The sequence below is a fragment of the Salminus brasiliensis genome, chromosome 3 (genome assembly GCF_030463535.1).
Source record: "Salminus brasiliensis chromosome 3, fSalBra1.hap2, whole genome shotgun sequence".
Lineage (NCBI taxonomy): Eukaryota > Metazoa > Chordata > Actinopteri > Characiformes > Bryconidae > Salminus > Salminus brasiliensis.
In genome coordinates this window covers 25,358,755-25,372,333 of record NC_132880.1, presented here as the reverse complement: position 1 = coordinate 25,372,333, position 13,579 = coordinate 25,358,755, and the positions used below count along the sequence as shown (strand labels likewise).

The 13,579-nt window shown below is 40.8% G+C and overlaps 1 protein-coding gene across 3 annotated transcripts in view; it reads right to left on the bottom strand.

The window, feature by feature from the left end:
- Positions 1–578: 578 nt before the first annotated feature.
- The window catches only part of rnf19a (ring finger protein 19A, RBR E3 ubiquitin protein ligase), a 30,964-nt gene continuing 17,963 nt past the window's right edge, over positions 579–13,579 (bottom strand). Inside the window, exons 3-10 of one of the 3 annotated variants that reach the window (XM_072675675.1) lie at positions 11,177–11,385; positions 9,645–9,789; positions 8,503–8,665; positions 6,401–6,515; positions 5,861–6,022; positions 4,338–4,551; positions 3,515–3,658; positions 579–2,822 (exon numbers count right to left, since the gene is read on the bottom strand). In XM_072675675.1, the coding sequence (XP_072531776.1) occupies positions 2,108–2,822; positions 3,515–3,658; positions 4,338–4,551; positions 5,861–6,022; positions 6,401–6,515; positions 8,503–8,665; positions 9,645–9,789; positions 11,177–11,385 (1,867 nt within the window). In that variant the 3' untranslated portion in view covers positions 579–2,107. The remainder of the gene's footprint in view (positions 2,823–3,514; positions 3,659–4,337; positions 4,552–5,860; positions 6,023–6,400; positions 6,516–8,502; positions 8,666–9,644; positions 9,790–11,176; positions 11,386–13,579) is intronic. The other 2 variants (XM_072675676.1, XM_072675677.1) reach the window with 2 other exon arrangements.

Genomic DNA, 13,579 nt, shown 5'->3' with positions numbered 1-13,579 from the left:
GTGCCCAAACCTTTGCACACAACCTTGTGTGACCATGACCAAAATGAATAAACTGATTTTGTTATTGTGTCTTTGTTACAGCACTTCTGCGTCTGATCCATACCAGCTCGGCACACACTACCACACCATCACCATGTCGGTATCACAGCAGTACTGAGAACGACCCTCCACCTACATAACAGCTGCTCTGTGGTTGTCCTGTTGGGTCCTGACCATTAAAGAACAGGGTGAAAGGAGTGTAACAGATGAACTACAGTCCATGTTATTATAGAACATTGTATTGTTAAAAATGTCTTCAGGCATTGTGATGTTATGTGGCCTATTTCCATTTCTCCCACCCTGATGAAGGACGTTGCTGTTGGACAGTTCTCACCCCCGCTCACCTCCAGCTATTATGATAAAGCCTGCTTTGTGAAATTACACAGCGATTGTAGATGTGTGACGTTCCAGCAAGGAAAAATAATCAATGTGAAGAGGTTTTAGGCTTCCACATGGTCTGTAGCCTGGTGCAGTCTTTAGTAGGTTCCTAAAGACTACGAGAGACACACGCAAACACACACAGACATTCAATTCATCCATTTCAGCTGTTTGATTCTCTTACTTTATTATTCTGAAAGACACAGAATGGAGGAACAACAAATGTGTTTTCTCAAAAAGGCACCATGAGTCAACAAAGGTACAAAAAGAATCACTTGTATTAATCATGAGGTGTTTTCTGAAACGACCTGAATGCGTTGTTGTAATTTTACCATCATATCCTTTAAACTGAGAAACATCAGACTGGATTACAGGGATTTAAGAATCTCTAAACCCTTTTGATTCAAGCATTTAAACCGAATAGAGAGGGAGACTCCAGCTCATCAACCTGAAACTCTACCAAGCTGTTTAGCATCTGTCCACAGACTGTTATTCTACGTGTTCCGAGCAACTGCTTTTCTATTTTCACGTTTGGAGAAATGTGATGAAACCATCATCAGTGGTAATGGACCGTGTGCTACAGATGCAGTACGTAGGGATCAGGCTTTAAAAAAAAAAAAAAAAAAAAGTCAGAGTACTCCTTTAACATCGGGCTCTCTCATTCACGTCACTTTGCTCAATGAAGGACAAAACACGTTTGGGTAAATGAATCAAAAGGGTTTCGAGCAAGTTTCCTCAACCTACCAGAAGGGGGTGCTGACAACTTGTATCCAGAGCACCCCACTCAGGGATTCAACACGTAACAACCCTTTCCTAAACAAGGAAAGAGCGAGAAACATTAAACAAAGAAAATCATAGCTTTAGAAAGGAAAATCATCATTTACAAGAAACAAAAAGTAAAATCCATCATTGCCTGGTCCCTCTTAGTTTTTTTTTTTTTTTGTCTGATAAACGCCGCTATGAAGGCTTCATAACCCCACAATAACTGTTTGCTGAAATCTGAGAGTTATGAGTAGAAGCGGATCCCTCCAACCACAGATATAACTTGGTCTACATAACTGAGAGAATATATATGGTGTGTGTTTTTTTTAATGTGTAAATGTCTGATGCCTGAAAGCACTAGCCCACGATGAGTCTCAGGCAGGAAAACAAACCAAAACAAAAATAAAACCCCTCGGTCACAGCAACCGTCACTGAAATAGAGGCATTTGTGAATAAACAGCTACATCATCAGCCATCATCTGTATCTGTCCATCACCTGCCGGCCTACATTCATCTGTTGCTTTTCACAAGTTTACTCCGAGCATTAGCCGTTTTGTAAGAAGTGGAGCCGAGACGACAGCCCGTCATATCAAACGTTACCTTTTAAACCCTTTCCGAGAGGTCTTTCTTTTTATCGCAGCATATCCTGCCTTTATTAAGACCGCACGTCCCCTTTGCCACATTCTGTGATCAACGGCCAACTTGGAAATAAAACAAACCGCCACAAAAACCAAAAAGACACAAGCTTTGCTTTTTATAATATATATATATATATGAAAGAAAAAAAGTCAGTGTGCAATAATCCTCAGCAAGAAAATCGGGCGTGAGGTTAGCTTTGAAAGCTAGCATTTGGGTTAGCTCATCTCCTGGCCCCCGGCTTTCTGTGTTGTGACATCACAACCATTGGTTTTTGTTTATTTTTGGAGCGCTAGATCTCAGTCTGAATGCAGGCATTGCGCACAGGGCTCGTTGGTTGATGGAGGTTGTTATTACGTTCTTTAGGAGAACTGACTGTAACACTGGGGTCCACCTCGGGTGCGCACGCCAGGCCTACGTTCTCCTCGGTGATGTGGCAAAGGGGGCGTTCCCCTCCGCTCGCGGTAGCAGCAGCAGAAACCTGGGACAGAAGAACAGGGGCGGGGCAGTTTTCCAGCCGATCGTGCTCAACTTCAGGTAGGGGGCTGACCGCCCCGGCCGCATTGGAAGGCCTGGAATGCGGTTCGTGCGGCCGGCAGGCGTCCAGGTCGGAGCAGCTGAACTCAGAAAAGTGGCTGCAGTGCGAATCAGCCACGGACGGCAGGCTGCCGCTCAGAGAGGGTGAATCGAATTCGCTGGAGTTGGTGCTGCGCTGCTCCAGCAGCTGAGCGTCCATGTCCTCTCGCGTTTCGTTGATTTTCGTGCCGCCGCCCTTCTTGCGTAGCTTGCCTTTGCTCTTCTTGCCGGAGGATGAGGAGGACGATGAAGACTCCTTGGCCCAGCGGGACGAGCCACACTTGCCTTCGTGCGGACAGCTGGAGGAACACATGCCGCCCCCGCGGCCCCCCGTGCTGCCATCGTCCATACTGCTGCTGCCGCTGTGGTGTCGCAGCTTCCCAAGCTTAGATTCCACGTCCACCTGAACCTCCATACTGCTGCAGTCTCTGCTAAATACAACACATATTACCGAATTTAACATGATGGAAAAATAATGCCAGATTAAATAAAAAAAACAATAATTATGCTTCAGAAGAGTGTCTCGGTAGAAGATATGAAGGAATCACTTGTATGGAACAGTTGCTTATATTGTATATTATATTTGAAGTTAAAATTGTTGACAATTTCCTTGGTTCAGGAAATAAAACTCATATTACAGTAAATTAATAAAAAACAAAAAAAAACAAATCTTAGACATAACGGAAATTAATATTTTTATTTTGCAAAATAGACCTAAAACAGATACATCAGTCATTACTGCGGCCTATTAAACACTCTAGAAAAGAGTAGAGAACAGGTGTGAGAGCAAGCACGAGAGCTTGTCTCTACTGACTAATCGCAAATTGGTTTTAGTAGCGGCGAGTTAATCTCCACTGCAAACCTGAGTCTGTTGAGGCTTCATTTTAAATCAGGTGGAAGGTTTTTTTTAGCGTTTTTTTTTGTTGCATTATTAGTATTACAGTATGTATGAAATGCAGACGTTTGACAAAAGGTGAATAGCGAATATAGCGAATGAACCGGCAGATCACCCAGCACTAGTCAGGCATCAAAGAAAATGGATTAAAACTGTTGTAAACTCTGCTCAGTATCTCAGTCCATGTTTATAAATCACAGCTTATCATGCAGTGTCAGTTTTGCTGACCTGTCCAGAGGCATGTAGGCATTGAGAATGGATCCAGCCATTGCTTTGGTACTAGCATTGTCACTGATTGTCCCAAGGCTGACTGTGCCGGACTCTCCGCTCAGACTGCAGCGCTCTTTCTGGACATCGGCCTGAACCTCCAACCTACGGAGCACAGTAGGGAACAAACAGACAAGCACAAGTTCAGAAAGTCTGTAATTGATAAAACCATCAGACATGCTTGTACCCTAATAATCAGCACTTGCATTGTAATATGAAGATCAACTCTTAGCTCTGATAGTGCTCGTTAGTTTATAAAAATGGTCTATAGTTGTGTTTCTCACCAACAGTGAATATGTACACAGATGGACTTTACCCACCATTAGAAAGATTATAAAGAAATAACCTAAACATAAGAAAATGAATTTAAACACAATTCAAACTAAATCGAATCTATGCAATTCCCTTACATGACATTAAAAACCGAGAGGTTTTGCCAAAGGTAGCGAGATTGCATGAATTTCGTGAAATACAAACATTTACAATTTATGCTCATTAATGCACTATAATTTGATGTAATGTTGTAGTTCGAGGGCAACACTGATACAATGACATGATACTGAGGTTATACAGTTAAGTCTCCAGGGCCCAGATAAACTCATTGCATCCTGATGTGACAATCTGATGGCAGCAATTCAACTATACACATATGGAATTCTGTAATCAGTTACTTTCCACTGCAAAAATAAAATTCAATAAAGCATGTAAATAATATTTTCCTTGGGCATTTATGAATGTAATTATTTTAATGTAATTTTATTGCTATCGGCCATTTCCCTCGTACCTATTAAAGCAGTTAACCATGGCGCTGCCGGATAGGCTGCCGGTGATGCTGGCTCCTGCAAGGGCCATGGTACTGGCGTTTTCACTCAGGTTGTCTCTCATGGCTCCAATGCGCTCCATGTGGCTGCCACTGGCGCTGAGGCTGCCGGTCAGTCCTCCCACGCTGCCTTCACCGATGCTGGGATTATGCCTGGTCTCCGCAACGGATGTGGTGTCTGCACATAAACGGAAAATGGTCATAATTAAGATTAATATTTTACTGCAAGAGGAGCACAGCAGGTGTTCACCTGATACAACTCTTCTGTTAACTGTCAGGTTTAGCGGGCATGTTTGAAGAGAAAAGCGTCAGTGTGCGAGACACAGGCCCTCTAGGACCAGAAATAAACAGGTTTATACTCCATCAACTAACACAATTTTAGCTCACAAGGAAGACAAAACGCATAACGTTAATGTTACATGAAAATCTTGTAACTTTCATCTGAGCAGACATGAAGACCAGTGAGAAGGGTCTAAAGTCTAAAAACAATGGCCATCACTTACACCCTACTGGCTTCCATTATAGAATGCTGCACTTCAGACTTTAAAAATGGTCACTTGTAAATTTCATGTAAATGGTACATTCACCAATCAACAATTTTGGTGAAGGTCAAAAAGAGCGCCCACACAGAGAGGATAAAGGAGTCTATTTGTTTAATAAATATATTCTAGTCCCCTCTTCTATACCACCACATTTGCTCTCAGCTTTTTCTTAGTGACCATTTAATGTATCTGTAAATCAGTATGGCAGAACACTACTTCTGTTTATAAAAACATTTACAGCAGCCAATATAATGAAAACTTTGTAGCTAAAACCAATACTAACTTTTAGGATCTAAAAAATACATTTTCGGTTAACTGACATGACAAAAACCTAATTATCTGTGCTATTTGTTTCACCCACATATACACACTAACTTTGCAGATGAAACTGTTGTCTTATCAAAGACTTGTCACTCATGATTTTTATTCCCCTATATATATATATATATATAAATAAACAAAATCTCATTTCATTAATGAGAATTTATTATATCACAATGTTCATTAAAACATTCAACTGACAGAGACAGACATTAATATCAAATGTCCCTTCAACTATGAATGCTCCGTACCATCTGAGCTTTAGTAACATATTTGTTCCACAATGTTCCACACCAGAGAACTGAAGGCATGTGAATGTTTTTATTCCTGGTACGACGAGTGCCTCGACAAGGACGTTCAAGGACAGAGATGTTTCAGTAAAAACGAATTACTCAAAGAAAACCACAAAAGAAACACCCCCCTGAAAGTGACTTAGCAGCAGTTTTGGAAGGTAAGAATGAAAAGGGGTGGAGAAACAAAACAAATACAAACAAAAAAGAATGTTATATATGCACTCCATGTCCTCAGAACAGAACCAACAAGTTAAAGAGAATAACTGCACCAAGCTTTGCTTTAAAGCAACAAAAAAGAAGAAATAAAACTGTCACAGTTTAGATCACATACCAGTTGCAGGTGCACCACTTCCCACATTCATATCGTTTTCGTCATCAAACTCTATCCGCACACCTTTACCGTTCCCCGCAGATACACCACAACCTCCACTGCGGCACAGCGAGATCGGCACCACGCCATAAACATATGCCAGCATGATGGGGACTCCGATACCTAAACACACATAGAAAAATAGGGGATGCACAATGAATCTCAGACAAAAACTACTTAAGCGAATCACTATGCAAAATTCCTGAAATGTCAAAAGGCACAAATGGAGAATGCTTCATGAGACCTTTAAAAACAATTTAGCTAATTTTTCTAGTGCTGTGTTTTCCCCCCCTATATTTTTGGATTCAGTATTGTACATGCATGGACAGCCCATTTGTTATTTCTTATCAGCCATTCATGTTGAAGCTCTTCTCCAACAACAACAAACATTTCCTCATAACTTCATGTTATCTATTAGGACGACCTTTGCTTTCTGGCTCCAGACCAGAAGGAAACTGGATGTTACTACCAGAAGTTGCATGAGAAGTTGCTTCTGCTTACCAACAGTCACCGCAGCCACTACTGGTGACACAATAACGGAGAGCGTGACTCCACCCGCTATTACCAGGTTCCTCTTGTGCTTTGAGATGTCCTTTCCTTCATAGCGATTATGAATCTGGAGAGAAACGAAAACCAATATCTGCAGTTAGAAATACACAGTTTACTGGGATTGCACAGCATTAGGTTTGTATTCAGACAGCTCTTACAATAACAGAACTCAGCAGCAACACCCATTGCAGACATAGGCCTTCACACAGCGTGACTGTATCTCCATAGTAATATCCCAGCCCACTCATATTTAATTTACATGCATTTATTCAGCAGTCACTCTTGTCAGACTTACAAAACGAGAGCAGAGCAGATGGCCCAGTAACTATCTAAAACATTTAAATAAGCTATGACACAGATAATGAAGCTATGTTCAACAGTACTCTGTATTCAGAATACAACAAAAGTAAACAGTGGAAAAATTAGGCGAGACGACACCAGTCAGTGTGCCATTTTTTAACATGGCGGGTTGTTTTCTTTGCTCAATATGAAAAAAACTACCCGCTAAATTCATGTCAGTTTTTCAAATCACAAACAAATGTCATTTTCTGGATTGAATATAAATAAGAGTAAAGGAAAGCAATCGAGCAAAAATAAACAAAATCAGCAAAACAATAGAAGGGAACAACAAAAACCAAAACTACTCTGAAAGTAAAGGGAGGAACATGAAGCAGCAAAATTCTCTAACCTGTCTGGAATCCAGGAAATTATAAAAACAAAAGATATATATATATATATATATATATATATATATATATATATATATATATATATATATATATATATATATATATATATATATATATATATTTCTTATAAACCAAGCTGACCTGCATGCAGAGCTAACCACAAACACTGGGGAACGTGGTTATAAATGTGGAGGAACCAGTTCACTCTTCTGCATCCGTATGTACAAGAAAAGCTTCAAGACAAGACACCTATTTCTTAAGAATACCACACCTTCAAATTAACTCCTTTACTGCTTTCTCTACATTTGACATTTCTAAGCTCATCATAGCAGAGCTTAACCAGGTTTTAATTTATTAATCTGTAGACAACTGAACAAACAATACTTGTTTAAATACAACTGAATAAAATGCCTTCCTAGCAATTAATGCAATAAAAGACCAACATTAAATTTCAATTTTTGAAACAGCGTTGACGCTACAGCCAGAGATACCAACATCAGAACATGTTAGTTTGCTAGTTTAGGCAGCTAAACACGCATCTAGACTTTTAGATGGACAGACAGACGGACAAATAGACATACAAAGCTATAGATACAGCTACACAATCAGACCGAAATATGGATGGTAGACAGCTACACAGCTAGAAATTAATAAATGAATAGATAGATAGACAGAAGATTTTGTAGACGTGTTTTGTTGTTTCGTTCCTGACAGGCTGGGAAAATCCCCACAGCGTTGCCGGTATGTGTGTGGTGCAGCGCGTACAAAAGGCTGTGAATAAGTCTCGGTTTCTTTTTGAAAGTTCTCACCTCCCTCACTACTTTCGACTCTGCAAACCTGTCCTCTCCACGCTTACTGAACTCACCTACCATCAAAGTAGACTGCAAGAATGGCATATAAAAGGGTCTAACACTACATGCTGACAAGCAGCCACATGGGCTGATATTCCTGCTCAGAGAACTGGCCTAAGTCTACTTGGGTTAACGTATGAGAGAGCAAGCTCAAATTCAGCTTCCCTGGAAATGTTAATTTTTGTAACGTCCTAGTTCTGCTTGGCTCATTAAAATGAAATCCTTTATCTGTAGGTTGGGTGAATAATGATGAGAGCTGCTGCGTTTAGTCAACTGCTAACAGCAAAACATGCCAGCTAGCTTGTTTGGGAACATAGCAAGGGTTAGGCCTAGAACGACTGTTAGCAGGCTTGTTAAACTGCAGCCCGCCACAGTTTTACCAGAAAAGGTGAAACAAAGTGATATCAGCTTTGATCACTAACCCCATTATTATTATTATTATTACTACTACTATTACTATCATTTCAAATGTGTTCAAACCATTAAGAACCCAAACAAATGACATGGCACCTACCTTTCTGCCCACATATACAGGAATACCAATGATCATGGCAGGGATGGCGATGCCAGCGATCAGTGCAATGCCAATTGGCGCGCCCACCAACGTGCCCAACTGCCAAAGGATTTTCTTCTTCCGGCTCCAGGGCTTCTTACCCCAGAATGTGCACCCTGAAGGGCTGTGGGAGGGAGAGAGGAGCTTTAGATGAAACATCTCTCCAGGTGGCTTAGTGTCAATAAAACAGTGGGCTGCAATCCCATTCCTCAAAAGCCCATTCGCTGTGCATTTATATGCTCCAACATACAATTAAGCTCAATTTAGCACAGTGCTAACCTTATGCCTTAATCATTACTCATCTCAAACTGTGCAAAAAAAAAACAAAAAACAAAAAACAAACAAAAAAAACAACACAGAAGCGACAAAATCAACTCATTTTAAATGGACCATTTGTGACCATACTAAAACTAATCATGTGTGTCCAGTATACAGTTGCCCATTTGGCCTACAGCAGTTTCACTCTGCCTAGCTTTCAAATTATAAGGAGTGTTGTTGCTTGGACTGCTCAGGAAGGAGCTTATTTACATTTACATTCAGTCTTAAAAGCCATGGCAACACAGATTTAATGCAGAGGGACAAATAAAATGTAGAAATAAATTCTGACCTCTTATGGCCTACAGAACAGTTTGTAAGTGGACCTCATGGATGTACATTAAATTGAAAGGAAAATGTAGCATAGTGACCTTTTAATGTGTTGCATAAAATATTTACTTATCATTAAAATGAATTTCTAAAAGCTCCAATGCTTATTTAAAGGTTATGTTAAAATGTAAAAAGCAGTTTTACATGCAACATGGACTACATACAAATACTTCATTTCATTTTCTGAATGTCTATTCCATTTCAGTCAAGCAACCAGTCATGCAAAATGCAACACGCTAGTTGATAGGGTATACGCTTTCATTAATAGTTAGCTACCCGAGTCTTAGAACACTAGTATAAAACAAACAGACAACAAAACATGTCTTGGCTGATTGACCACATCTGGATGGGGGAATTAGGTTCTTATTAAACCATCACTGTAACAGGGTCACAGAAAACTGCCTAGGATGCCCAGGTCTGGTGTAAAGAGCCAGTGCTGCATTTCTTAAATCGCTCACCTCAAGTAGTGCAGGTCAGAGATCTCTTTCATGCAGAGCCAGCAGAACTCGCAGCCACACACAGCACATGTCATGTGATTACAGCTACCATCATTCATCTTGATGATGTAGGCGGCACAGCGGGGACAAGGCTTTATGTCGTCTGCTAAATGAGACAATTACACAGACACACTTCAGTAAAAGGGTGCTTTGCGACTGTCTTCTGTAGAAAAGGCTGCACAAATTAAATACAACTGAACTCAGTTTAGTCCGATTACACTTATTTGTTAGGAACATCATAACAGGTTTGCCTTCATGGCAGCAAAAGCCAGAAAAACAGTGTACCAGAGTACAACTCTCGGTTGTGTGATTCTTGTGTGTGTATGGCTGTGAATGAGACTAAACGGTTTTCAAAAACAAATACAAATACTTTTTGATAAAGATCACTTTTCCCATATCATTTTAATTACAAACAATGTTTGTGAATGCAAACCAGAGTGAGGTGGCAGATGTGGGTGTATTGACTGACCACAACAGATCAGACCACAGGCCAAATACCATGCACACAGACTGCCATTCAGACAGTAATTTGCAAAAAAATAACACTTATTAGCTCATGGACAGAGTTCAGTAAGTCAGCACTAACATTTTAATTTTAATAACTCTGTACTATAAATGCTGCATTTTTTTTTATCTAGCCTTAGTGAATAACACTGGTTTTAATGATTTACCAAGATACAAAACACAATGATTTAACTCTGACAACATATTTACTGATCTGATCATAACTGAACACTCAAAACAAGGCTTCTGAGAAGTTCCTTAAGTAAAGGTAGTAAATGAACCCCCCTGTGATATTCAGGTAAATTCTCAAATCATTTTAGCAATAAAACCAGTACGTATATTAAGTGCCTATGAAAACCTGTTTAAAAGACAGGGCCTCGGCCTGGACCTTTTCTGTGTTTACACTGACCTCCTGTCAGTCACTTTAAGAGACACTCCTCAGAGCAAAACTACTAACACACACAGTGGCTGATGAACTCATGGGAGCTCAGACAGGGAATACACTAATACTCTAAAGGTTCATAGGTTTTAATTTCACTATCTAGAATCTAAATTTAGTAGCGGCCAACACCACAAATCAGGCTGAAATGTTTACGCCAACACGCCTATTAGTTTGATGCCCACTCTGGCCAAACGCCAATGCTTTACCAAAAAGAATCTATAGAGTACGTGAGGAGCATGATTAAACAATAATTCTCTCTTGGGGAGAAGGGAAAAGATTTCAGACATGTGTTTTGTGATAATGGTCTGGAATGACAGACAGATCTGAAGGTCTTCTGTCCTAAATGTCCTGTATATTAACAGTGTATTTGTTGTACTATGTGTGTGTGTGTGTGTGTGTGTGTGTGTGTGTGTGTTGTCATGGCGTGTATCTGCATTCTGTGTAGTCCAGTGCAACACGCTGCACCATGGGTCTGAAGAACATCTTGTTCCAATGAATATTAGGTTCCATGTTACATTGAGGAAAGACAATAGAACCACTTGACTACCTGCAGCCCCGCTTTCCTGGCTGTAGCTGAGTGAGGAGGATCTGAAAGGCCGCAGTCGGAGGCTCTGAGCTCGCTGTTGTCTCGCAGCGTCGCAAGTTTGGTTTGGGTGCCATAGCTGTTTACAGTGGTAACAAAACTCTGTCCCACAGCCTTCCCGACCACACGTGATCTTTGGGCAGCTGGCACAGCCGAAGGCAATAACTGCATACCTGAAACATGCAAAGGAGAAAATAAGTTAGAGGTGCTACTTACAGAAACTACAGTTCACCAGAGACCGCTCGGTAGTAAAATCAGCAGCTTCTGGATAAAAACGAATGCATGTTAGAAGTAATGGGACCCTTAAGCTGTCCTGCTTATGATTCAACCCAGCACCTCTGCTAATCCTTGTACTTCCATCTGCCGGCACTTAAAATACATCTATAAATCAACTTTAGTGATCTGCCGGCTTAAATGAACTGCAACAACCATATTTTTTTTTCCTGAAGAGCACAAAAACAAATTTATTCAGTATTTACTATGAATGACTTAGTACCCATTATAAACAATTTATTAGGTATTATTTATTCAATACCTGCTGTACCCAGTATGAACTTTGAATTAGAAAAATATTGTGCACATCCTGTAGTTGTAAAACAATTGAAGTGGGGGAACCCAGACTTGGGGTTATAAGATACAACTGAAATACCCAAAACCACCAAGCCGGGACTGAGTTTTAGTGTTGAAAGGAACAGTCAGAGGCAACGACGCACATGAGGAAGACTCCCGCAGACTCAGACAGCCCCTGTGATTTATGTCGTTCTTAATCCTCCCTGATGAGTACACTCAACCCATGGGTGAAAAGCTCTAACCTCATAACTATTCAATTTGATTCCAGTTCTTCCGGACTCACTGTCCGATACTGCAATTGCTTTTGAAGATTTTATGATTCTGATAAGATAAATGATTCAGAAATTAGCATTTATTGTTGATGCCAAGACGCAGAAGAATCCTCTACATTTGACACAGCTGTAAATAAGCTGGTTCGGAAACTGATCGTCTGATGGATGTAAATAAAATTGTATAATATTAGTCATACCACCTGGAAATCAATATCTGCATGACTGAGCACAGTCACCAGCTGTACCTTTCACAATGGTTTAAGGGAGGTTAAGGGGGGAAGGGGAAATAAACACAAACACTTGCTGCTCACTAGGCTGGGTGGCAGGCAGGACAGAGACAAGACGACAAAATTAGCCATTTGAGTTGGCAAAGTCATTAAACACACTATCCACTCCCTCCAGCAATGGAACAAATAGCTCACTGCTTTACTAATGACTGGCCTTTATTATTAGCACCAAGCATGTTCACAACAGAACTAGAAATCTGGGAGTGTCTCTGCTTAATAATGGTCTAACACTATTGAGGTGATCAGGAAAAAACAAGAACATTACTGATAAGTGGAAACTGTGATCAGACTCAAAGGCTGATGTAGCTAATAATTAATGAAAGCTTACGTACAGCAACTGTGGAGGCGGGAAGTTGTTCAGTAATCTCGAACAGAGTCACTATGACACTCTGCTTAGTACTTAAGTACATGTTTATACATAACAGAGTTTGCGATACCAGCAGTCCTCACCCACAACACAATAACCTGTAGTATAAAATATCACCACACCGCTGCATGCTGTGCTACATCATGCATTTTTTTGTGTGCATGTGTGTCCTCAGTTCTATAGACACACAAACTGGCTATACCTAACAAAAAGGTTATACATGCACCCCCCCCTCAAAAAAAAAAAAACCCACCCACTACACACAGATTTGCAACGGACACCTACATCTAGCTGTCCACAAGAGCAGAAAGTCAAAACATTTTCACCCCACCTCAAACACACCCTTGGTCACAGTGAGGTGAGAGATGAGTGGTGCAGTCCCTCAGTCTGACTGGAAACAGTGAGTTTCTCACTGCAGTGTGTGAATAGAGGGGAAAAGACGGCTGAGATAAGACCAAGATAAACAGTTTGGAAACCCTTTCAGATTTGCTAGGCGCCACACTTACTGATTTGTCTGGCAATAAATAAACAGAGAGAGCCCATACATGCAGTGGATCGACCAAAACACGATTGCTATCTGATGTGCGCTTGTTTGGTTTACAACAGTAGCTGCTAGGCTAGGCTTAGGGATAGGGCATGTTTTTCAAATTGATGGAACCATGTCTTTGACGGCTCAATCTGAACAGAAAGTCCCAACGCAAATGTGAATGTAGAGACAGCAGCATTAGCTGCCAAATGAATAGTAATCAGGCAGGAGTGAAGGCAGCGGACGGCCTGCTGCGCTGCTGTATCGGCCTGATGACAGAGACTCTATTCAGCATGACAGTGTCACCAGTGTCAGCCCAGAGAAAGTGCTGATGACGGCACACTG